At 42.4% G+C, this 12,046-nt stretch overlaps 1 protein-coding gene across 1 annotated transcript in view; it reads left to right on the top strand.

Moving 5' to 3' along the window:
• GPC3 (glypican 3) overlaps nucleotides 1-12,046 on the top strand; it is a 354,530-nt gene that overhangs the window by 232,828 nt on the left and 109,656 nt on the right. The window contains exon 5 of the mRNA XM_004685819.1: nucleotides 8,298-8,423. Within this exon, the coding sequence (XP_004685876.1) occupies nucleotides 8,298-8,423 (126 nt within the window). The remainder of the gene's footprint in view (nucleotides 1-8,297; nucleotides 8,424-12,046) is intronic.

Raw genomic sequence — 12,046 nt, 5'->3', positions numbered from 1 at the left:
CATTATTAGTTTAAAATTAATAGTAAATACATTTGAATTTTCTTCTTTTAATTTTTACTGACTTCTCAAGCAGAAAATATCAATAGACAAATAAAAAAAAGCTCTTCTAAAGGTCCTCAATACTTTTTAATACTAACAATATCTTGTGTTAGTTATCTGCTGCTATCTAGCAAATTACCCTCAAAACATAGTAATTTAAAGCAACAAAGATTTATTATCTCAGTATCTGTCAGGAATTTGGGAGCAACTTAGCTGTGTGACTTTCAGTCTCAAGAGAAATTGTAATCAGTGCCTCCCTGGTGGCACAAGGAGTTAAGTCTCAGCCCTATGAAGCTATCTGCAGCCACTGCAGAATGTGTTCGATCCCCAGCCAGGGAGCTGGCCCACATGGCGCAGCAGACCTCTCTTATCCCACCTGCTGCTCCCCTCAGCAGTGTATTTTAGTACATCCACCTGTTGTGCTCCCCACTCTGTCTCTGGCGAATCTTCGCCCCCACCCTATACCTCTGGCCGACACCCCAGCTCTTGTATGCATAAATAAATCTTTCAGTACAAATTACAGTCAAGATGTGGCCTGGGACTGAGTTCATCTGGTGTGTAGACTGAGGCTGGAGGGTCCACTTCCTCAGTGGCCCACTTACCACAGATAGCAAGTTAGTGCTGCTTGTTAGAGGGAGGCCTCAGCTCCTCACCCCATGACCTCAAAAGCACTCTCATGTCATGGCAGCTGCCTTCCCAAGAATAAGTCACCTATGGAAGAAAGAAGGGAAAAAATGCCATGTCTTTTATGGCTTAGCCTTGGAAGTGACATTCTATCAATTCTAAGCTATCCGATTTGTTAGAAACAAGTCACCAGTTATTGTTCACAGTCACAGGGAGAAAAATTGTGCACCACCACTTTTTTTTTAAAAGATTTATTTATTTATGCATACAAGAAATGGGGTACAGGCCAGAGTTGTGGGGGATGAGACGATTCACCATAGACAGAGTAGGGAACACCAGGCAGATCTATTGAAATACACTGCTGAGGGCAGCAGTGGGGAGACAGGAGAAGTCTGCTGTGCCCTGTGGGTTATTTCTTGGCCAGGGATGGAAATCGTGCGGCAGTGGCTGCGGAGAGCTTCTTAGTGCTGTGCTTTAACCCACCGCGCCACCAGGGAGGGCCCCACACCAACTCTAAAGGGAGAGTATGCCAAAGGATTTGTGAACAAATCCTTTAAAAACCAGCAGAGAAGTTCTGACACCAAAATACTTGAGAACCTTTTCCCTATAGAACAGGGGGCCTTTAGGGACGGTTTTGTCTTTCCTGGATGACAAAATTTGGCCACTTCTCTTGCTCTTCGTTAGCCTCTGACAGTCCTTGACCTCTTTGCTATCACTCTTTGATGAAATTACCTGAGGAGTTGGCCTCAGTAATTGAGCTCTAGTGTGCATATTGGACTGGACAGAAAGATAGGTAGGAAGTAGGTAGGGGAGAAAGACAGACAGACACACAGACATAATGAGGGAGACTCTGCTCAACCCTGCATAAATTAAGGCAATATCTATTATGGTCCCTGAGAGGCAAGACACCTTCTCTGCTCTCCAAATCAATCTAATGAAAGAGACAAATACAAATAATTGCAGAAGGGTCTTACAAGTACCCACCTCAGGGCGACTACCTGCTGGGGAGTAGAGAAACCCCACTCAGAGAGCTACAGCGGAGGTTTCGCATAGAGGCACCGTTTGAACTTGTAACGTGGTCACGTGCAGATCTTCCCCAAAGTAGGCACACGGGCCCATGCCTATTCTGAGATTGTGCTGTCACCCTAGACACATTTATGAGTGAGTAGCTTTATCAAGCCCTGCAGCCATGGCATCTCTCTTGGACACTGGCACCTGTCCCCTTTCACCTGCCCAGGAGGGCTCTCTGAGTGCTCATTCCTTCGGGGAAAGAAGGGCATAATAGGTGGATTCTTGACTGGGCACCCAGATTTGACATTTTGTTTAGATTCATTTTTGAACTAGTTGCCAACCCCCAAGGACAAGGAAGGATGTTAAGAACAATGTCAAGCTGCAGACTTGAGGAAGTGGCCATCAGGTCAGGTTCCTTTGAGTGTCTGCAACATGATCCCACCCCAGGGTGTTCCTCATCTCTTCTGCCCCAGGAATCCCTGAAGTCTGATATGGAGTCATTTTTCATTAGTTTTCTGGCAGAATAAGAAAAGGAGACAACAGGAGAGTGTCCAGTTTCATTCACTACCTCAAGCAGTGCCTGCTGTGCAAGGAAATGGGAGAACCAGGGATTAAGATGAGATTTTGCTAACTGCACTGCCCCCCCACAATCTGGTGTTACTCAGGGGTTCATTTGTCAGCACCTTCAAATTTCTCTGTGTTGTGCACAGTATTCCACACTGCCCAGAAAAGTGTACGTTCCTCCAGCTCCCTTCACACCCATGCCTACACCCCATCCTCTGTGGTTAACAAAAATACTGTCAGAAAGGAACCTTCTTGTAGTATTCAGTCTGCAGAGGTTGGAAGAAGCTGTCTGAATCTGATTATGAGTTGAAAATCCCTTTGCCTTATTAAAATAACAACACACAAAGAGATGTGAGATTCCTTTGGTAGCATTCAGGAATCATCTGTTTGTTTTGTCTGCCCCCAACTGGGTAGTTTGCAACAGACAACTAATCTTAGAAACAGCTCAGTTCAATTTAAAGGCTATCTGATAGTCAACTGGTGGCCTGAGTGTGGAACCAGTGTTCCTTTCAGGCATAAATATTAAAAATGTTTGTCATCAGATTTAAAAGAGTGAGGGTATGGCAAGACGCATAAGTAATGCAACCAGAATAGACAGGATGAGGTCTCCACAGTCCTTCCCAGCTCTAATATTCTCAGCACATTTCAGACGTCAGCCTCTCCCTACTTTACCCTCTTGAAAGTCTCTTTCACCACTTCCCTTTCTCTTGTCACTTGCCAACCCCTGGAAAGTTCCAGAGAACTCACGAGCAGTATCTTTCCTTTTTCCAACTCCCTAATCTATGCTTGAAGAATCCATCCTACATCCACATACCGAGCTTCCGGAAAGCCACACGTTCCCTTCCAACCTTAGAAAGTGGCAGCTGTCTAGTCCCGCCTTCCCCAGCCTGCCTTCCCCTCCTCCCCTTCTCTCTCTTGGTCTGAAAGGGCAATGGATTAGGCGACACTGGTAAATGACCTAGAAAGAAGAGAACAAAAGCTGATCTCAGCTTTCTGGTCCAAAATCAATGCTTCCTCCCACTCCCCCTCAGGCTGCTGCTCTGGCTCCTCAAGGTAGCTTTGTAAGCTCTCTAGTGCCTTCCACTCTCTGAACAAAACAACAAAGTATGTCCTGAGTACATCAATGAGTTCGGGTCTGGTACAAGTCATTCCAGCCTAAATAGGACTCTGCTTCTTTCAGCATTTGTCAACACCAACTATGTGCTAAGCATTATGTAAGGATTAGGCTGTAATGAATAGGAGGAACTCCGAGTCCAGTTAAGGAGACAGCACACAGATACATGTTTTTCATACTTGGGGGGTGAGTGGCGAGACAGAGCCCCGTACAAAAGGGCGCAGCATCACAAGCGGAGAAAGTAATAGTTTTTTTTTTTTTTTTTGTGAGACAAGAAGGACATCTTGGAAAAGGTAATTTTTGAGTGAAGCCTTGAAAGAATAATAGAAATTAAACAGCTGGAGGAAGGGAGAGGAGGTGTTCTAGGCAACACTTTAGGAGAAAAAGTATGGGTTAGTCCCTGGACTGGTAGCAAATTATAGTTTGGGTTTGAACTATAATTCTCTGCAGCAGAATTAAGCACAGTCCTTCATCAATTTTAGTTTATGTGTTGTGTGTGTGTGTGTGTGTGTGTGTGTGTGTTTTCAATTACTTTAAAAAATAATGAGCTCATATTACTTTATATTCCGGAAAAAGAGAAAGGGTCCTTAATGCTAAAGGAGAAAAGTCCACGATCTGCAGTTGAGGATGAAAGGCTGTTGTTTACTTGCAGTGGCTTCCAATTAGTATAGCTTGGATGCCCACCCAAGCGAATCATTGCAAGAAAGCCAAGGGAGTCCCCTCCCCCACAACCCAAGGAAGGGAAAGCTTCTCTTGGATGATGGGAGATTCCCCTCTGGGGAAAATCACGTGCAGTCAGGGCAACAGCCAGGGCAACATGGCTCATGCATGCCAGGGAGCCCTACCCTTTAGCTCCCCGTCTAACGTTCAATGGAAACCTTTCCAGAGAATGTCTTTCTTCCCTGAGCAGACAACTGTAAGCCGTGTTGGGCTTGTCCTAAGTGAGAGGGTAGGTGCTACTGTTTACCGATTAAATGGTGTATCTGGAACATATGTATTAGAATAATGGGGGAATTGTAAGCAAAGGACTTGCCTTTCAATCCAATTGGTTTTCCCTTGGGGCAACTAATTGTCAAAACTGTTTGTTCTGTTTTTCTAGAGACAATTCAGTTGAGCAGACTGCCTTCGTTCATGGGTGGAGATTCTTTTGTAGTCTGTCATGGGCTAGTAGTACCAAGAAAAGAAATGTGGACTGGGTTATACTGGGTAATTAGTGCGCCACTTACTTTAGCTTCAGGCGTATTTCGTGGACGAGAGAAATAGAAATATACACCCCCCTGCCTGTTAACTTTGTAGGCCAGAGGATAGGAAAGTTTTAAGGAAAGATAAAAACAAAATGCACTTAATTCCCATGCCAGAACAAGCTGAGGAAGGAGTGATGAGAAGAGACAAAGGAGGAGAGAAACAGGCCCAGGGAACTCTGTGGAAGGGAGATGGCCTGTCACGCACCTCTGGCTGCGGGGCTGTGGTGTCACAGGACATGATCACCTCTTGTTGCTGTCCTTTGAAAAGCTCATTAATTCTCCAACAGTTTCAAAAGACCGTCTTTTCATCTACCTTGCCAAATAGTATATGTGGATTTGTTTTTAAGAAGCAAAGTTCTTCCTCTTGGAGACCACAGTTTCTTCCCCCACAGTCTTTAGTAGGTTTTTCGTGAAGGAAGGACCTGCACTAAAGCATTGTATTTAAGGATTCTGAAGTTCTTTCCTAATCAAATCCACTGGGTTTCTAGGTGGGTTCTAAGAATAATATGGACAGAAAACAAAAAAGTGCTCAGTGAACAAGCATATCAAGAATTAGCAGTTTTAGAGAAAGAGCCATGCAACCTTACTGGAGAGAAAAGTCTAGAAGGAATTTTTTTCCAAAAATTGGCAGGGATTGTTCCTGGCTGGTAGGTTTTTTTTTTTTCCCCCTCTATCCACTTTTTAAAAATTGTTATTATCTAAACTCTCCATAGTGAGCATATCATTTGTTTTTCAGTGACAATGAAAAACAACAGTTTTCATTTTCAAAGGTGAAGAAAGAAATAGTTTGAGTCACTTTTTACTGCTCGGCAAATTTTGAAGCTGTAGCTCTTACAAATCTCTCAGTGGCCATCGAATTTGGCTCTTTTCCAGATCTCCTGGTTGTCCCCTTTTGTTGTTCCAAGGAATGGCCCTCCCCTAGGAGATAAGCTTTCCTGAGACACTGTTCTCCTCCAGTATGTCCCTTGGTGTTATCTCTCAAAAATATCTCTCAAAAATAACTGTATTGAGATAGAATCCAGGTACCATACAATTCCTCCATCTAAGGTATGTATCATTCAGCTGCTCTCCTGTATTCAGAGGGTTGTGCAGCTACCTCCATGGTCATTCTTAGAACACTTTGATCATGAAAGTGGTGAAACCATAAAACAAAACCACACAGCCAAGAGCTATCAGCCCCCAGTCCTCACTTCCCTAGCCCTAAGAACCACTCACCTACTTTCTGTCTCTGAAGACTTGTTCTGAACATTCCACATAAATGGAGACAAAATATATGGTCTTTTATGATAGGATTTCTCAACTTAGAAAAATTTCTTTAAAGGTTTACACATGTTGTAGTATGTGTTTTACATGCTTCGTCTCATTTAATCATCACAACATTTTACAGATGAGGAAACTAAGCCTCTGAGAAAGTTAGATCTTGCCTAAAGGCTCCCTGTTAAGTAAGCCAGGAAGTAACTGACATTCTTGAACCTCACATTGGTGCCACTGCGAACTCAGTTGTCATAGCTACTGTTCGTAGCAGGGTGCAAGGGGCTGCTAAACGGAGCAGTGTTCCAAGTTCAGAAAGGTGAACACATATTCTTCCTAGGTCCAGCCTATTTCTCCTGTGGAGGTAATGAGGACTCTAGAAAGTAGGCTGGCGTTTGACTTTCCCATCTTATTGTGTTCAAGTTTCAAAGAGATTCCTCTGAGTTCTAGAATGTGATGACCCAGACTGTGTTCATGTTACTCACATCCCTTCTGGTTGTCGTAGGCTTTCATCTGGACCCCACCAAGTAATACTCTTCTGTTCTAAAGTGGGAGGTGTTATATTTATCACAATGCCTCACCCCCTTCACATTTAGTCAGACCTTCTTTGAATCTTCTCCAGCTTTTTGATGATTTTTAATGATCAGCCAAGAAATCTGTAAGGGTTGAGACGCTGGGAGGAGTTTTGAGTGCTGGTAGGTTTTTGTTTTGTTTTTTAACTTCTAGAGAAGTAAGATTAGAAGCCTTTGGTGTGAGGTCAATTTTTCTTGTCATGTGCTATGGTAGCAGAGAGACAGTTTGGAGGTAGGTAGAGGCCTAAGGGAAATTCTTTCATTAACGAGAGGGCCATCATTTCCCATAGACTAATGGCTGTGCTCCATTTCATTGTGGGGTGAGGGGAGTTCCTCAGCCTCAGCCTTTAGTCTTTTCCCTCATGGGAACTGTATTATTACCTTGTAAAACAGAGTATCTCTCCTATTAGTGTTAATTGAACCCATCTTTTTCTTCTGTGAGCAAGTCTAATGTTGACTTTTATTTTCAGAGCCTGAACTGATTCACTTCACTTGAGAGAGGGAAGGGACCGAGCTGCTAGGAGTAGGCTGGGGATGGGGTGGGGGTAGAGCGCAGCAGGATCTGACTTGCTGGGGTACCAGGAGTGATGCATGTCCCACTAACCTTTCTTGAGTTGCTCTGTATTTGCTGTGACCTGAGCCTTTATGAAGATATGTTGAGTGTCATAAGCTCTCTCTCTTTTAAGTCATTAGCTGTAATAAATAGTTTTATGGTAATGAAATGGAAAATAACATTAAATACAAGAAAATAACTTCCACCAGTCTTCCCTCTTTGTCCAGATCTGAGAACAACCCCCAGAAGGCATTTCTATGCTTAGGACTCCCACCAATCTGCAGATGAGATTCAGGCCTGTGGCTCCTCCAGAGGCCTATATATCAAGTCAGTCCATTCTTAGCCTGGAGACAGTATTGAATAACTACTCCACTGCCAGTGAATTCCCTGGCCACAGTCTCCAGAAACTTAGTAGAGACTTAAGATGGACTAGGATACAAAAACTCCTTTAACTCCCTTTCTACCAGGAACATTGCCTTAGAAAACAAAGACATTTATTTTTGTATGTTTGCCACTGAACATCAATTACATAGAGGTTTTAATATTTCTTTTTAAGCATATCCACTTCTTTCCAGTCTATAGGGCCTTATTTTTTGTGTTCATGTTCATTTTTAACAAGATAATAGGGTGGGTATTTATGTGTATGTGTCTATACTTGTTTGCATACATAATATACTCTCTCACACATAAACATCATATATAACATAATAATCAAGGCAAATAAGTAAAAGTTTACTAGGACCCCTTCACTCTTGCTTCCCTCCCCCAAAGGAACTACTATACACAGAAAAAGAACAAAGAAACCTTTCTTTTCTAGCAGACAGGAGTTTCTCTGACTATATTGTCAGGAGAATTTCATAAAACTCTCCCTGCTCTGCACGCCCTACAATTCTGATATGCAGCTGTTAGCCAGAGCCTGTATCTCTAGGGTAATAGCATTGTAAATTACAATCAATGCACTCAATTACACCCAGAAACCAAAAGATATGTAGCGCTCCCGTGTGCCTTGCAATCAGCACCCTTGAGAATGTGCATACCGGCATTCAGAACCAAAAATGGAAGCAGAACATACTTGAAAATGGATGTTGGAATTAACTCATCCTGATAGGAACAGCATCTACTATGGCGGGCAGGTTTTTTTTTTTTTTCCCCAATATTATTTTATTGATTTTTTTTTAGCGTAAATTCTGGCCTTGTCACCAAGAATGTCTTTAAAACTCATTTATTGCCCTAATCAGTTTGGTAGAGCCATTCTGTCATGCTGATAAGGAAATTAAACTTTTCGCATACTGGGTTTATCCACAGATGTTTTGTTTTTCTTTCAGGGAGCTAATTCAGAAGTTGAAATCTTTCCTCAGCTTCTATAGCGCGCTGCCTGGCTACGTCTGCAGCCACAGCCCTGTGGCCGAGAACGACACCCTTTGTTGGAATGGACAAGAACTCGTGGAGAGGTAATGTTTTTGGAATATTAAATATGGCAGCCCTTGCATCCGTCTCAGGGTTAGTTGTTTCTTCTCTCTGCCTCCACTAATTCCACTAGAAAAAGCTTGCTCGAGAGCGCCGAGGCCCGCTGTATCTCGTCTAGGACTGACAGCCCTCAGGTTGTAGACTTTGTTTTTTCATTATTGAAGAAACATATGCTCACAACACAACACTGTCTGATTTAGGGAAAGAGGGTCACACCTCCTCAGGTGTATGTCACTTCATCACACGCTCCAGCAATGCACTAGGGTAGTGCCCCTACCCTAGGCCACCGGGCCCCTCCTGGAAATGTTTTCGGAACCACTGCATTTTTTAAAATTGAGGCAACTTTGGTTTATAACACCTTAGTGGACGCACTTAAGGTGCACACTTAATGTACTTCATCATCTGTATATATTACCTCACAATCCCCCTGAAAATCTAGTTTCTACCCACCACCATCCAGTTGATCCCCCCCTTTACCAGTTTTGCCCACAACCCTATTCTGCTCTCCTGTGGCAACCACCATTCTGATGTCAGAATCGAAGAGTTTATTTTTACTTTGTTCAGTTACTTTGTTTCTTTAGCTTCCATAGGAATCAAATCATAGAGTATATGTCTTTCTCCCTCTGTTTCTGTTCAGCATGATTCCATCAAGACCTATCTCTGTTATTCACAACTGCCAAAATTTACTTTTGGTGATTGAATGTGGTTCATAGAAACTATTTCATGTCCAGTATACTTTTGTGAATGATGCTGTTTAGGAACCAATAAAACCCTCTTACCCTCTTCTATGAAATGGTGGAATCCAAAGGCTGCTAAATTTGAGTAAGTCCAAAACTTGGCCAAATGTACTTTTGCACCATTACAAGAATTCTGTCAGATAAAAGGTTTTCGTTTCATTTACTAGCTTTACATACCTTAGGGTATTGAACAATATTCTGAAATAAATATTGGAGAAATGTTATTATTCTAAACTCCAACTTACATTACTGAAACATCTATTTTTTCCAAAATTTCTTTGATGATTGATATATACTACCCAGGGAAAGAAGGGATAAAAGGAAGGGGGGACGAAGAAGGAGAGAGGCGGGAGGGGAGGAGGGAATTTTATATGGAGAAGAATAAGGGTAGTGCATCCCCGGAAGTGACCCTTTTTGGTTAGTAACCCCAGGTTATAATTAACCTAGACTGAAATTACTGACCTGGTACAATGATGGGATTAGGGAATAGTGTGAAACCAGATATTTTGGAAACTAGTCGTATACATTTAGTAACATGGAGTTCTGTAGCCTGAAGATGTGGATGCCCTCATCTGTACCGTTTGTAAAGATTAGCATTTTCCTTCGTGTCTCATCAATAGTTACATTCTCTTTGTAGAGTTTTTCATTGAATTTAGTCCTAAGTAACATTTACCACCTCATAGCATCAAATAAATTGTAACTTTGTTATCTTTATATGTTGGGTTTGTATTCCTTGGAAAATATTTCACTTTTGTCAAGAACCATTATGGAAATAAAGGATCCTGAAAGGGAATGAGACTTGTCAGGAGAGATGTCTGAATTAAAAGAAAATAGCTGACTGAAGAAAATCATCATCAATTCACGTCAGCTGCATTATCTGACGTGTATCTACATAGGATCTCTGATGAATGCAATCAGTTGAAAGTTAGGCACTGAGAGTGCAGTCTTCAGCATCCCTGTCTGATAGTACAGTCTTCAACATCCCTGTTCTTTCTTCTCTTGGCATCTTATCCCACAGGAAGCTCTGTTTGGGAAAGACTGGTAGGAGGCAGAGAGGAACAAATAGACCTTCAGTATTTGTCTTATCACCATCTGTCTCCACAGTTCTTGGAGACAGACATTTTTCAGCTGGCATTTTTCCTTTAGCTTTCCTGGAGGCAGAAATGTGATCTTTTCTTCTTTCCAATTTAGGGGACCACTTCGTTAGCCTGAGTGTATGCTGCAGAATGAAAGTATCAAATTATAGTGCTGTTTGCTAGTAAGACACTTAACATAGTCTACCTTACTTGAGGTAAGTCAGGGTTGGTCATGGAGAAGCTTTGATTGAAAAATAGATTTCCATAGACAGTTACTTAATTTGGTGTAACATGAATATTTATGGCAGCTAATGACTTTTTTTAAATCCTGGTAAGGCAAGACAAATTTGAGAAGTACTCCCATGTAATAATCCCTCCAAAGGCTTAGACTGGGATATTTTTCATCATAGATTTATCTCAAAAATAGTCTTTCATGACAGCTGTTTTTCAGAACCTATTCAATAGCAGTGCAGTGACATTTATCCCTTCAGATTATGGTGTCACATATACAGAAGCTCTACCTTCAGAATTGAGTGAGAAAACCCCACTTTATCTCACAGACTGACAGCTTAATAGGGTTGCCACATTTACTCAAGGCTGGGCTTGTTGACTTCTGTATCTGAAGCAACAGAAGGAGACGTTTCCGTGGTTTGACACTGATGCCTTCAATCCCCAGTTGAAAACTGGATCGATTATTACTTTAAGCAGATCGGGCCCTACTAATACTTAGGCCAGTTCCTCCTGTTCATAGGGTCATTTCATTACATGGAATGCACTGAGCGGTCTCCCCACACCACCTTCAACAAACATCAGCTCACAAGAAAATGCATTAGTAGGTGTCAGAGTGGAAGACAAGGCCCGTTCTGGAAGGACATTCTAAAGAAATGGCTCCCTGTGTAGGCTAAAGAGTGTGGCGCTACTGGCCTCTTTCCAAACACGGACACTTCAGCGGCTTCCTGAATCTGCCTCTCCCTATGCCTCGCTCCAAACATATTCCTTTTTCATTGTTTTCCTTAAGTAAATCCACCCATAATTCAATTTTCCATTTAAAATAGGATACAATTCTATTTAGGAGCAAATCAGTCCACGGTACTGAATGAAACAATTGGCTCAGGATAAGGAAATATTTTAAGTGATCAGTAATACCCATTTACATTGATGAAAAGTCTGAGTAGCAAACCACTTTAAAATAAATGCATTTTTATTACTTTCGACACATATAATAACAGGGTTGGGAATAGAACTTGGAGAAAGAGGATCAGAGCAAAAAATAACAACATTCATTGGTAATGAAGCCATCGTGGTGAATTACCTGCTTAAGTCCATCATCCTCAAGTTGACTAAAATCCTGCTGGTGAAAGCCATTTCATTTGGAAAGTTTTGTCTTCCCTTCCAAGACAGGAGCTGAGTCCCATGCAAGCTCTATCCATGGCTTCAGGTGGCCAGCGTCTAGCTGCCAGCAGTGCCCTGTGCCCTGGTCATTAACAAGCCCCCTCTCAGCCTTGTGTTGCCAATTTATTCCATTTAGCTAAAGACTTGCCAGTTTGGACACCCCAAGTCCTGAGTCCCAGAGAACCCCTCTGAAATAAGGGGAAAGGGTACAATGGTGGGACTGGCATTGGAAGGATGAGGGAGAGCGAGGAGGACTGCAGCTCCCCGACTCTGTTCAGTTTTCTGCCTTCACTTTTTAACTCCTCTAACCTTCCCCTCCCTGAAGCGTTTTCATCTGTCTCCCTTTCCTCCTCCCTGCAAGTCCCATCTAAGGATATGAGGACATATAAGAAAGCAGGACAG

This window comes from Condylura cristata, unplaced genomic scaffold (assembly GCF_000260355.1).
Source record: "Condylura cristata isolate star-nosed mole 26May11 unplaced genomic scaffold, ConCri1.0 scaffold00019, whole genome shotgun sequence".
Taxonomy (NCBI): Eukaryota; Metazoa; Chordata; class Mammalia; order Eulipotyphla; family Talpidae; genus Condylura; species Condylura cristata.
The sequence above is the reverse complement of the archived record's forward strand: the minus strand, read 5'-3'. Positions and strand labels throughout refer to the sequence as shown.